The sequence below is a fragment of the Oncorhynchus nerka genome, linkage group LG22, assembly GCF_034236695.1.
Source record: "Oncorhynchus nerka isolate Pitt River linkage group LG22, Oner_Uvic_2.0, whole genome shotgun sequence".
NCBI classification, from domain to species: Eukaryota; Metazoa; Chordata; class Actinopteri; order Salmoniformes; family Salmonidae; genus Oncorhynchus; species Oncorhynchus nerka.
In genome coordinates, this window is record NC_088417.1 from 41,830,083 (window position 1) to 41,844,163 (window position 14,081).

General features: G+C 41.8%; 1 protein-coding gene across 2 annotated transcripts in view; it reads left to right on the forward strand.

The window, feature by feature from the left end:
* Window positions 1-14,081, forward strand: part of LOC115105188 (nuclear receptor-binding protein 2-like) — a 74,379-nt gene that overhangs the window by 53,897 nt on the left and 6,401 nt on the right. Inside the window, exons 3-11 of one of the 2 annotated variants that reach the window (XM_029626898.2) lie at window positions 1,114-1,215; window positions 2,343-2,432; window positions 5,529-5,569; window positions 5,778-5,872; window positions 6,143-6,166; window positions 6,248-6,355; window positions 6,530-6,585; window positions 12,189-12,284; window positions 12,701-12,833. In XM_029626898.2, coding sequence (XP_029482758.1) covers window positions 1,114-1,215; window positions 2,343-2,432; window positions 5,529-5,569; window positions 5,778-5,872; window positions 6,143-6,166; window positions 6,248-6,355; window positions 6,530-6,585; window positions 12,189-12,284; window positions 12,701-12,833 — 745 coding nt within the window. The remainder of the gene's footprint in view (window positions 1-1,113; window positions 1,216-2,342; window positions 2,433-5,528; window positions 5,570-5,777; window positions 5,873-6,142; window positions 6,167-6,247; window positions 6,356-6,529; window positions 6,586-12,188; window positions 12,285-12,700; window positions 12,834-14,081) is intronic. The other variant, XM_029626899.2, reaches the window with a different exon arrangement.

The window sequence follows — 14,081 nt, forward strand, 5'->3', positions numbered from 1 at the left end:
AAACCAGATGGGATGACGTATAGCTGCAGAATGCTGTGGTAGCCATGCTGGTTAAGTGTGCCTTGAATTCTAAATAAATCACGGACAGTGTCACCAGCAAAGGACCCCAACACCATCACACCTCCTCCTCCATGCTTCACGGTGGGAACCACACATGTGGAGGTCATCCATTCACCTACTCTGCGTCACAAAGACACAGTAGTTGGAATCAAAAATCTCAAATTTGGACTCATCAGACCAAAGGACAGATTTCCACTGGTCTAATGTCCATTTCTTGTGTTTCTTGGCCCAAGCAAGTCCCTTCTTATTGGTGTCCTTTAGTAGTGGTTTCTTTGCAGCAATTCGGCCATGAAGGCCTGATTCACGCTGTCTCTTCTGAACAGTTGATGTCGAAATGTGTCTGTTACTTGAACTATTAAGCATTTATTTGGGTTGCAATTTCTGAGGCTGGTAACTCTAATGAACATATCGTCTGAAGAGGAGGTAACTCTGGGTCTTTTTTTCCTGTGGCGGTCCTCATGAGAGCCAGTTTCATCATAGTGCTTGATTGTTTTTGCGACTGCCTTGTTAAAAGTTCTTAATTCTCCTTATTGACTGACCTTCATGTCTTAAGGTAATGATGGACTGTCATTTCGCTTTGCTTATTTGAACTGTTCTTGTCATAATATGGACTTGGTCTTTTACCAAGTAAGGCTATCTTCTGTATACCACCCCTACCTTGTTACAACACAACTGATTGGCTCAAACACATTAAGAAGGAAAGAAATTCCACAAATGAACTTTTAACAAGGCACATCTGTTAATTGAAATGCCGTCCAGGTGACTCATGAAGCTGGTTGAGAGAATGCCAAGAGTGTGCAAAGCTGTCATCAAGGCAAAGGGAGGCTACTTTGAAGAATCTCAAATATAAAATATATTTTGATTTGTTCAACACTTTTTTGGTTACTACATGATTCCATATGTGTTATTTCATAGTTTTGATGTCTTCACTATTAATCTACAATGTAGAAAATAATACAAAATAAATAAAAACCCTTGAATGAGTAGGTGTGTCCAAACTTTTGACTGGTAGTGTATGTACTCAAATCTCTCTCCACCCCATCTGTTTTTCAGGAAAAGATAAAGGAGATGTTTGAGAACCTGATGCAAGTTGAGCACCCAAATATAGTGAAGTTCCATAAGTACTGGCTGGACATGAGAGAGAGTCAAGCTCGGGTATGTCTGCTATCTATACTGAACAAAGACATAAACGCAACATATAAAAGTGTTGGTCCCATGTTTCATGTGCTGAAATAAAAGATCCCAGAAATGTTCCATACTCACAAAAATCTTATTTCTCTCAAATGTTGTGCATAAATGTGTTTACATCCCTGTTAGTGAGGATTTCTCATTTTCCAAGATAATCCTGACCGGTGTGGCATATCAAGAAGCTGATGAAACAGCATGATCATTACACAGGTGCATCTTGTGCTGGTGTAACTGGTGTGAAATGGCTAGCTAGTTAGCGGGGTGCACGCTAATAGCATTTCAATCGGTGATGTCACTTGCTCTGAGACCTTGAAGTAGTTGTTTCCCTTGCTCTGCAAGGGCCGCAGCTTTTGTGGAGCAATGGATAACGATGCTTCGAGGGTGGCTGTTGTCGATGTGTGCAGAGGGTCCCTGGTTCGAGCCCGGGTAGGGGCAAGGAGAGGGACGGAAGCTATACTGTTACACTGGGGACAATAAAAGGCCACTCTAAAATGTGCAGTTTTGTCATACAACACAGTTTTGACGGAGCGTGCAATTGGCATGCTGACTGCAGGAATATCCACCAGAGCTGTTGCCAGAAAATTTAATGTTAATTTCTCTACCATAAGCCGCATCCAACGTCATTTTTAGTGAACTTGGTAGTACGTCCAACCGGCCTCACAACCGCAGACCACGTGTGACCACGCCAGCCCAGGACCTCCACATCCGGCTTCTTCATCTGCGGGATCATCTGAGGAGGGAAAGAGGGGTGCTGAGGAGCATTTCTGTCTGTAATAAAGCCCTTTTGTGGAGAAAAACGAATTCTGATTGGCTGGGCCTGGCTCCCAAGTGGGTGAGCCTATGCCCTCCCAGTCCAGCCATGGCTGCACCCCTGCCCAGTCATGTAAAATCCATAGATTAGGGCCTAATGAATTTATTTAAATTGACTGATTTCCTTCTAACTCAGTAAAATCTTTGAAATTGTTCCATGTTGCGTTTATATATTTTTTCATAATAGATGATTCTCATTCACTCTCGGGAAATGTTTCTCTCCCTTCATCTCTTGGGTTGGTCTGCAGACTGATAGTATCTCTTTCTGCTAATCTGTTGGACAGGTCATCTTTATCACAGAGTACATGTCCTCAGGAAGCCTAAAGCAGTTTCTCAAGAAAACCAAGAAAAACCACAAGACCATGAATGTCAAGGTCAGTGTCTCTCCCATAGGGGAAATACCCTCTGACATCTGTGACACTAGTCAGTTAATGACATACTTGTTGATTCCCACAGTACCATGAGTTGGGTTGTGTTCAGTAGGGAGAAAACATTTGAAACGGGGAGGTACTACCTGAACTGTCCAATAAGAACACAGATTTACATTCTCCGTTTGAAAACGTTTTTCTACCTTGTGCCCTACTGAGCACGTGCCTGATCAGACATTAGAGGATTATACTTTGGTAGTTCCATTTGTCGGTCAGCTCCGTATAGAAAAAGTGGTAAGCAAGTTAGGTCCAAATAAATAGATTTTCACCAAGTCAAATGTATTTATTATATTGGAGGTTTCGTGATGCTTTTATCTAAACCAAAGTAGATAATTTAAAGATTGTTCAATACATCAGTTGGGGTCTCTATAAGCTTCAATATGAAGTCCTAAACCTAGATTGAAAGTGCATCCTTGTAGCTGTGTGGGCTAATATAGACAGAATGCTTGGAAGAAGTTGAACCAATGGCCATGTGGTAAGTTGAGCCAATGGCAAGTTGAGCAAATTGAAGTGTTTTCTTCCCAGGCGTAATGCAAGGCATTGTTGCTGGGATATGAGGTAACAACAGGGCCTGGCCTATGTTAAGTGTTTGTTAGGTGTTAAGCCTGTGTTAAAAGATGCTTACAATTATTTAAAGGCAAAAAAGCGATTGTGGTTGTGTTGAATTGTGTTTGGGAAATAAAAATAGACGTGGTTTTTAAAAAGGTAGTGGTAATATTAACTTACCCTATCCTGCTGCTCAGCTTGTCCCCAAATTGGCACAAATTTACCCTGGGTATGGGGTAAGTTATGTTTTTAAAACTGTGATGTTTACATGAATTCTGATTATTTCCAGGATTACACAACATCCTGAAATATATGTAAATATCTTTGTTATAAAGAACACTATATTTCCCTTGACGGAGAGATGCTGAATGTAAAAAATGGCTAAATTTAGCCCACTCTGCCTTACAACACAGCAATGGGGGAGTTTGTGCACTAGCGCCCTCTACTGAAGAACATTTAGAATCAAGCTTGGCAAGGCCAATGAACATGATTCACTCCTTCAATTCTTCCGCTCTTCACCTTGAGCTGAGCAGAACAATACAGGCAATTCTTAAACAAACATTGGAATGTGACATTTATCAGGCTCGCTCGTCCTTCTGGACATTGTTTGTTAAAGTTTGGGAACTAGTTTTGTGAATTTCCTTTCAATTTGTTGTTTATTATTCTGCCTGTTTAGCCTCGCTAACTTGTTGTAATCAGGGTTGGTTAGGTTACTTTTTAAATGTAGTCCATTACATTTGCTAGTTACCTTTCCAAAATTTGAACCAGTAACGTCATTTTTGGATTACCCAAAAGCAGTAACGTAAAATCTGATTAGTTTCCATTACTTTTGGATTACTTTCCTCTTAAAAGGCATTAGAAGAAGACAAAAAAAGGATCCATCAAACGCATTTGGTGTCATCATCATAGTGGTCTCTGACTTGTGGTTAAACTCGCTCAGGTGTAACAAACTTAAACTTGCGCCTATTTTCAATGCTGAATTGAATATCATTGAGAAAACAGGTGTCAGTGTATTTTTTTCTCCCAACCATCCTTTCTGAAGATATAATCATTTCATTTTTCAACCGTATCTGTAATCTGATCACTAGTAACGTAACAGATTCAGTTTTGTTGGGAATCAGATTACATGTAACTCCCCAACCCTGGTTGTAAGTAAAATGACTGGCACGAACGAGTCGACATAGTCTGTTAAGCCGGTCACAACCTTGCCCACAGTCATGCGGTTTCACCATGTCTTTGAATGATACTCACAAGAGTTGTCTTGTATGTCTCGGCTGGGTGCATGCTCATGCTGCCCTGGATCGAACCTGCTTGCATCCTTATGCAGCCTTCACCCCTAAGGTCATGACTATGTCCTACGGGTCTGTAGCTTTTTGAACTTTTTCCCATATCTGCCTCCTCTGTTTGCTTCTGAGGAGCAACGAAAGTTACATGCCCTATGGCCGGTAATGGCATTACGCAGGTATATTGAGCAAACCAGGGGTGTCAGTTTGTGCGACCAACTGTCTGTTTTGGTAATCCGGCTTGTGGTAGTGGGCTTTCTAAGCAGCGTCTCTCCCAATGGATTGTGGAGGCTATTGCTCTGTCATATGACAGCAAAAGGCAATCATTACCTACACCAGGGGTCTGGTGGCGTCTGGGGTGTTGTTTAAAGGGTTGCCTGTAGGAGATATTTGTGCTGTGGTGACTTGGGCATCACCACGCACTTTTGTGAAGTTACATTTACATTTACATTTAAGTCATTTAGCAGACGCTCTTATCCAGAGCGACTTACAAATTGGTGCGTTCACCTTAAGACATCCAGTGGAACAGCCACTTTACAATAGTGCATCTAAATCTTTTAAGGGGGGGGGGGGGTGAGAAGGATTACTTTATCCTATCCTAGGTATTCCTGAAAGAGGTGGGGTTTCAGGTGTCTCCGGAAGGTGGTGATTGACTCCGCTGTCCTGGCGTCGTGAGGGAGTTTGTTCCACCATTGGGGGGCCAGAGCAGCGAACAGTTTTGACTGGGCTGCGCGGGAAGTTCTATCGCTTGGATGTCACTGCCCCCAGTGTAGCCCATATCGTGCTTTCAACTGGGGAATGAGGTCATTAGGCAGGGCAGATAGGCAGATTGCACAATACCCAAGTACCACAGGTTTTCCTGTCGGGTTGGAATTTCATATCCCCATAGCTGTGTTGTACCGAGTTGACCGACTGAAATAGAATGTTCCATTATGACTATAACTACTGTTCCCTGAAGGAGGGAAACAAGGTACAACACCTGTTCGGACCCATGCTGCCTAGTTCAGTGAAGTGGGGTACTGAATTGAAAGGATGAATCCTTGTCAGGCGCGATTCCAATGTTATTCAGTAGAGGGCCAACTCCCCTAGCTGTGTTGTACCTCGTTTCCCTCCAGGAAACAGTAGTTGCAGTCATAACTGTAAGTTTACTGTTCCCGCATACTTAAACCATATTGTACTTTTTAAGAGTCTGCTGTTCACTTTGTCATTCCAGGCTTGGAAGAGATGGTGTACCCAAATTCTCTCTGCCCTCAGGTAAGACCAATAACTTTCTCTTTCTCTCATCCCCACAATTTATATCCAATGGCAGTCTGAACTATTAATCCAGGACTGGGGTCTTTAACTCTTGTTCCAGTCCAGCACTAACATACCAGATTTTACAGATCATGTTCCAGCAGCTCTCCAGGGCCAAAGTGTTTAGTCAAGTGAATGGATCTTCAATTGCCATCTTATTTACCCCCAGTTACCTGCACTCCTGTGAGCCGCCCATCATCCATGGCAACCTGACCTGTGACACCATCTTCATCCAACACAACGGCCTCATCAAGATTGGCTCAGGTCTTACACCGCAGACTTTCTACCTAATCCTAACCCTAACCTAGCTATAACCTGAACCTAACCCTGTGGTAACATGCATTAGGAACAGTTCAATTGTGACTTGAGAGCTTCATCTGAATAAATGGTAGCAGTAACAGTTAGCATTGCATGCTAGCAAACCCCTATACTGTGCATTGTGTGTACTACAATTGCCCAAATATGTATTATCATTGTTCTTCTATCTATGCATCTGAAGTTAATACTGGTTACCCTGCTCTTTCCTATCCACAGTATGGCACCGGTTGTTTGTTAATGGTAAGAACCATATAAGTGTGCCGCACATCTAATTCTCTGAACGTCACAATATTCTGTGTGGTCTGGATTTGATTTTTCTAGCTGTCTGTCTTGTCCTCTCAGTGTTTCCGGAGGCCGGTGTTCATGGTAAAGTCCGTGCACACCGAGACGAGCAGAGGAACCTGCACTTCTTCTCTCCTGAATACGGCTGTGAGTGTTTTACTGAGCATTCCTCGATTCTGATACAGTATATGTACTGTATGTCTGGTCTTCATGCTTTTATTAGTTGCCAGTTTCACTCCGGAGTTTCCCACGACGCTGTGACTAGGCAGTTGATATCATACATGTCATTTTAGAATAAATGTTCTCTCTCTCTGTGTCTAGCGGCTGAGGATGACTATGCCATTGACATCTTCTCCTTCGGGATTTGTGCTCTAGAGGTGAGCACCCAGCTGCAATAGTTGATACATGTATTATAAACCTTACTCTCCGTCCTTACGGACGATAAGAAAATTATTTAATTCTGATCAATGAATTTAGTCTTTTAGGACAGTGAAGCACTGCTAGCAAATCTGAGCTTTGTGTCTATAAAACAATTGTATTGTTAAGTTATTGAAATGTGTAGGCCTGTTGACAATCCTTGCCACAGAAAAGATTACCATCAGGAAATGAAGAGTTTGCTCTTCTTTTTTTTTTTAATAGCTCTCTTAAAGTTGTTCATATGTAGGCTTACACAGGAAAAAATGTACATTACAGTGGTAAGGTAACAGGGCCTATAGCATTGTGAATTCCACTACAGTAGTGGCTTCTGATACCCAAGTGCCTGCCATGAACAGGCACACAAACATAACACAAATCTTGCAACAGACCTGCTTTACAGCGCATGTTTCAAAACAATATTTTGGGTAATGTATTTCCTTTGGAATTTACCTTGGGTTGAGGTTTCTTTGAATGACAAATAAGTATTTGAATGTTCGAGCTCTGGAAAATGCCACATGAGAGAAGACTGGGGCAGGAAGGTATGAGAGAAGACTGCGGCAGGAAGGTATATGCAGACTTGGTCAAATTTTTGTCCTTACGCAATTATTAATTGTCATTGAGTATGACTGACGCAGGAAACAGAATCCTCTCAAGGGTGAATGGAAAATCTTTAAAAAAAGAGATATTATAAATATTAGTATTATATAATTAATGACAATGGTTATGAAAATTAACAGAAGCCATTCAAAGCATATTCTGTCCATTAAAATCACATCAAATTGATCAGAAATACAGTGTAGACATTGTTAATGTTGTAAATGACTATGGTAACTAGAAACGGCTGGAATATCTACATAGGCGTACAGAGGGCCATTATCAGCAACCATCACTCCTGTGTTCTAATGGCACGTTGTGTTAGTTAATCCAAGTTTATAATTTTAAAAGGCTAATTGATCATTAGAAACCCCTTTTGTAATTGTTAGCACAGCTGAAAACTGTTGTTCTGATTAAAGAGGCAATAAAACTGTCCTTTAGACTAGTTGAGTATCTGGAGCATCAGCATTTGTGGGTTCAATTACAGGCTCAAAATGGCCAGAAACAAAGAACTTTCTTCTGAAACTCGTCAGTCTATTCTTGTTCTGAGAAATGAAGGCTATTCCAATGCGAGAAATTGCTAAGAAACTGAAGATCTCTTACAATGCTGTGTGCTACTCCTTCACAGAACAGCGCGAAATGACTAACTAGAATAGAAAGAGGAGTGGGAGGCCCCGGTGCACAACTGAGCAAGAGGACAAGTACATTAGAGTGTCTAGTTTGAGAAACGGACGCCTCACAAGTTCTCAACTGGCAGCTTCATTAAATAGTACCCGCAAAACACCAGTCTCAACGTCAACAGTGAAGAGGCGACTCCGGAATGCTGGCCTTCTAGGCAGAGTTCCTCTGTCCAGTGTCTGTGTTCTTTTGCCCATCTTAATCTTTTCTTTTTATTGGCCAGTCTGAGATATGGCTTTTTCTTTGCAACTCAATGTCTACACTGTAATTCTGATCAATATAAATATTATTTTAATGGGCAAAAAATGTGCTTTTCTTTCAAAAACAAGGCCATTTCTAAGTGACACAACTTTTGAACAGTAGTGTATGTAGGCTAAATGTAGACAAATTCTTTCGGGTAAATGTCATGATCTGTGATCAATTTAGAATAGGTTAGTTTAATAGCCTACTGTTGGATGATTATTGTTATACACACTGAGCGGCTGGACCCATGCTTTTACAGGCTTTGCCTTGGGAGCAAAATGGCGTCATAATGGCATTGCCATAACGCCATTTATATTTTTTAAATGTAAATCTTTGTCAAACCCAATAAAGCTTGATATAAATAGTCACCCGGGGCTGTATTTAATGGTCATTTGGAATGTCAAGTCAATGAGCATTTTGGGTAAATAATACAAAACATTGCGGAATATTAAGTCACCAGTACCATGTAACAGGATGATGCGCTTCTTTTAAGAACATCTGTGCAAAATTGTAGGAGTAGACCCTGCTTAGTGTATTATAATATAGATGTGTTGCATTGTCTTCTTTGTAGACCTTCAAGTTGTGTTCATAAGCACAGTGCACACATGTCCTTTCTCTGCCTAATATTTCAGACCCTGTGTATAACAGAACACAACACACAGACCATACATATACACTCATGTCCCTCAGTGGTGTGTATTCATGAATGCCAAGGGAAGCCATTTTGGATTTGGTTTCAGACCAATCACATCACATTAGAAGTTGTCATTATCCTCCGGTAGCTAGCTAGCTAAAATTGTCCCTTTCCTAAATTAGTCATGGATGGAGATAGGGATTTGGACTTGGTGGTATTACTTAGTTCTCCATACTGGCCAATGATTATAATGGTGATTCTGATCAAACCATAAATTCATACATTGTGCCCCTGGCCTGAGAGGATGTAAGTTCAACATGTAGCTAGATGTAGAAATGTTAGGCTAATGCTAACTAGCTGGCCTGGTGCATCATTGCGCATGAAAGGGAAGTTAGGCTAGCGAGCAAGCATTTTAGCCAGGTAGCCTAGGACAACAAAAACTAAAAGCTTGTATCACAGAGTCATAGACTGTTTAGGCAACATGAAAGATGAGGATGGTATTTGCATTTTTCTGCAAGTAGAGTCTCACACACACATAAATCATTACCATGGATAGCCACATCATGTAGCTTATGTTGATTGGACTAAATTGATTTTGGTATCTTTTAGTTGTCACTGTATTAAACTAGGTGATGAGATGGTGTTGAAATGGTGCTGGAATAGTGGGAGCAGCGCCTGTTTTCTTTGCAACTTGGTAACTCGCCTTGGTTATAAAGCAATGGTTGTTTAGTAGTCCGAAAATGTCGGAAGATTTAACTTGCTTGACCTTGCTGTATGTCATATTATGTCTGTTACATGCAATATATTTTTACGCATTCATCCGGACAGATGTTGCTCTTTGGTTTTGTAATGAAACAAAGGTGTGGTTGAATTTATTCTGCCATTGTGTCTTACATTTACATTTAAGTCATTTAGCAGACGCTCTTATCCAGAGCGACTTACAAATTGGTGCGTTCACCTTAAGACATCCAGTGGAACAGCCACTTTACAATAGTGCATCTAAATCTTTTAAGGGGGGGGGGGGTGAGAAGGATTACTTTATCCTATCCTAGGTATTCCTGAAAGAGGTGGGGTTTCAGGTGTCTCCGGAAGGTGGTGATTGACTCCGCTGTCCTGGCGTCGTGAGGGAGTTTGTTCCACCATTGGGGGGCCAGAGCAGCAAACAGTTTTGACTGGGCTGCGTGGGAACTGTACTTCCTCAGTGGTAGGGAGGCGAGCAGGCCAGAGGTGGATGAACGCAGTGCCCTTGTTTGGGTGTAGGGCCTGATCAGAGCCTGGAGGTACTGAGGTGCCGTTCCCCTCACAGCTCCGTAGGCAAGCACCATGGTCTTGTAGCGGATGCGAGCTTCAACTGGAAGCCAGTGGAGAGAGCGGAGGAGCGGGGTGACGTGAGAGAACTTGGGAAGGTTGAACACCAGACGGGCTGCGGCGTTCTGGATGAGTTGTAGGGGTTTAATGGCACAGGCAGGGAGCCCAGCCAACAGCGAGTTGCAGTAATCCAGACGGGAGATGACAAGTGCCTGGATTAGGACCTGCGCTGCTTCCTGTGTGAGGCAGGGTCGTACTCTGCGGATGTTGTAGAGCATGAACCTACAAGAACGGGCCACCGCCTTGATGTTAGTTGAGAACGACAGGGTGTTGTCCAGGATCACGCCAAGGTTCTTAGCGCCCTGGGAGGAGGACACAATGGAGTTGTCAACCGTGATGGCGAGATCATGGAACGGGCAGTCCTTCCCCGGGAGGAAGAGCAGCTCCGTCTTGCCGAGGTTCAGCTTGAGGTGGTGATCCGTCATCCACACTGATATGTCTGCCAGACATGCAGAGATGCGATTCGCCACCTGGTCATCAGAAGGGGGAAAGGAGAAGATTAATTGTGTGTCGTCTGCATAGCAATGATAGGAGAGACCATTGTGAGGTTATGACAGAGCCAAGTGACTTGGTGTATAGCGAGAATAGGAGAGGGCCTAGAACAGAGCCCTGGGGGACGCCAGTCTTCTTATTGTCTCGGCCTTAGACCTATATATCACAGTGTCAAGACATATGAACTAGCAGGTTATAGAGCAAACAACGCAATTACAGTTGAAGTCGGAAGTTTACATACACTTATGGTGGAGTCATTAAAACTAGTTTTTCAACCACTCCACAAATTTCTTATTAACACACTATAGTTTTGGCAAGTCGGTTAGGACATCTACTTTGTACATGACACAAGTCATTTTTCCAACAATTGTTTACAGTTGTATCACAATTCCAGTGGGTCAGAAGTATACATACACTAAGTTGACTGTGCCTTTAAACAGCTTGAAAAATTCCAGAAAATGATGTCATGGCTTTAGAAGCTTCTGATAGGCTAATTGACATCATTTGAGTGTACCTGTGGATGTATTTCAAGGCCTACCTTCAAACTCATTGCCTTTTTGCTTGACATCATGGGAAAATCAAAAGAAATCAGCCAAGACCTCATAAAAAAATTTGCAGACCTCCACAAGTCGGGTTCATCCTTGGGAGCAATTTCCAAACGCCTGAAGGTACCACGTTCATCTGTACAAACAATGATGACCATCATTATGTTTGGAGGGAAAATGCTTGCAAGCCGAAGAACACCATCCCAACCGCGAAGGGGTGGCAGCATCATGTTGTGGGGGTGCTTTGCTGCACGAGAGACTGGTGCACTTCACAAAATAGATGGCATCATGAGAAAGTAAAATTATGTGGATATATTGAAGCAGATCAGTCAGGAAGTTAAAGCTTGGTCGCAAATGGGTCTTCCAAGTGGACAATGACCCCAAGCATACTTCCAAAGTTGTGGCAAAATGGCTTAAGGACAACGTACTCATGGTATTGGTTGGCCACCACAAAGACCTGACCTCAATCTTATAGAAAATGTTAGGGCAGAACTGAAAAAGTGTGTGCGAGCAAGGAGGCCTATGAACCTGGCTCCGTTTTACACCAGCTCTGTCAGGAGGAAAGGGCCAAAATTCACCTAACTTATTGTGGGAAGCTTGTGGTCGGCTACCCAAACCGTTTGACCCAAGTTCAACAATTTAAAGGCAATGCTACACTCAATTAGTATTTGATATGTAAACTTCTGACCAACTGGGAATATGATGAAAGAAATAAAAGCTGAAAGAAATCATTCTCTGTACTATTATTCTGACATTTCACATTCTTAATATAAAGTGGTAATCCTAACTGACCTAAAACAGGGAATTTTTACTATGATTAAATGTCAGGAATTGTGAAAAACTGAGTTTAAATGTATTTGGCTAAGGTGTATGTAAACTTCCGACTTCAACTGTATCACAACACATAGGGGGAGAAAAGCCATATTACAACCTGCCTTGGCTTCCCTGGGGATTTTACCCATGCACCGCTTCTGATGTCCATTCTTAACATAATCTCCTTTATTTATAGATGGCTGTCCTGGAAATCCAGGCTAATGGGGATACTGTTGTGTCCAAGGAGGCTATCACCAACGCAGGCCAGTCTTTGGAGGATCCCCTCATGAGAGTGAGTTTCACTCATGTTTCCTTTCATGGCCCAAATATAGCCTAGCAACAGTGGGCAAAAACACATGACCACATTCATTTTTCTCTGATTAAAACAAACTTATTTAACTAGGCAAGTTAGTTAAGAACAAATTCTTATTTTACAATGACAGCCTACCGGGGAACAGTGGGTTAACTGCCTTGTTCAGGGGCAGAACGGCAGATTTTTACCTTGTCAACTCGGGGATTCGATCCAGCAACCTTTCGGTTACTGGCCCAATTCTCTAACCACTAGGCTACCTGCCGCTGTCAATAGGGACAGGAGTTTTACTTGACTACGTGACCTGACCAGGAAACCAGACAGAGTTTTGACATACTTTACATTTATCAAACCCTAACCACGACATAGCTTTAACTTGGCTCCACTCCCTCTTATAGGAGTTCACCCAGTCATGTGTCCGTCATGAAGCCAAGCAGCGGCCCACAGCTCACGACCTGCTATTCCACCGCGTGCTGTTTGAGGTCCACTCCCTCAAGCTTCTGGCTGCCCACTGCCTCATCAGCAACCAGTGTGAGTGTTTCCTCAGTCCTCACCTCTGGAGCCCCAAAGCACACCGCATGCAATATGTGGAATTGCCATTTGAGTGATTCCACACGAAACCCAGACAAAGAAATACCATGATTTTGGGGATGTTCATGACATTTCATCCATAGAATTGGAGGAAGGATTTGATATTTGTATCGAAAAGCATAATTGGGCGCTTTTTCTTGGTTGTATTCATGTGTTTTGTGTCTGTCTCCGACAAAGAAAGTTTGACTTCCACCCAAAATTACTTATTTTCTTTTTTAGGTTTAAGGAAGTGTGTAGGTCCCAATCTATATCACACAGCTATGAAAGTTCTATATTTAGAACCGCCTGCTCGATCGGGGACTGTCAAATTTGGCATATTTATTACATTTTGGCCTTACACAGGCCTCCTTTGAGAAGGCGTAATGTTTCATTTGTAAGTGCTACAAACCAAAATTGGTGTCAGATGAAGCTTTACTGCTTGTTCGATAATATGAGTAGTATTTTGATTTCAATCATTTTCCTACATTAATTTGCGAATATCGAAAAATATGAATATTGAAAAAACAAATGTTTTTATTTAATAATTGTTAACTATATTGTTGAACATAATATGCTCTACGGGCATATCAAAGTTCCAGGGTGGGACCTCTGCTAGTTTTAAAGTTATGACCCATTTTATACATGAAATTGGCATAGGTAATGTAACCAATCACAACCCTCCTTTTACTTGTATCATTGCACATCCTGCAAATCGCCAGTAGGGGGCGACCATTTTGAATCCATTTTCATATTCACTCTGTTGGTAATGCTTACAAGTTGGATCATAACTGTAAAAGTAGCAGAGATCCCACTCTGGAACTTTATTATCCATGCATAATCACTTTACCTCTACCTACATGTACACATTACCTCAATTACCTCGACTAACCTGTGCCCCCGCACATTGACTCTGTACCGGTACCCCCTGTATATAGCCTCGCTACTGTTATTATTTGTATATTTTTTGTTTTATAAATGTTTTACTTAAGTTTATTTTAGTAAATATTTTAACACTTTTTTTCCCTTAAAACTACATTGTTGGTTAAGGTCTTTAAGCAAGCATTTCACTGTAAGGTTGTACCTGTTGTATTCGGCACATGTGACAAATAAAATTTGATTTGATATGCCTGTAGAGTATATTATATTCAACAATATAGTGAAAAATGATGATCAAAAATGTTATTTTTTCAATATTCATAAATTAATGAA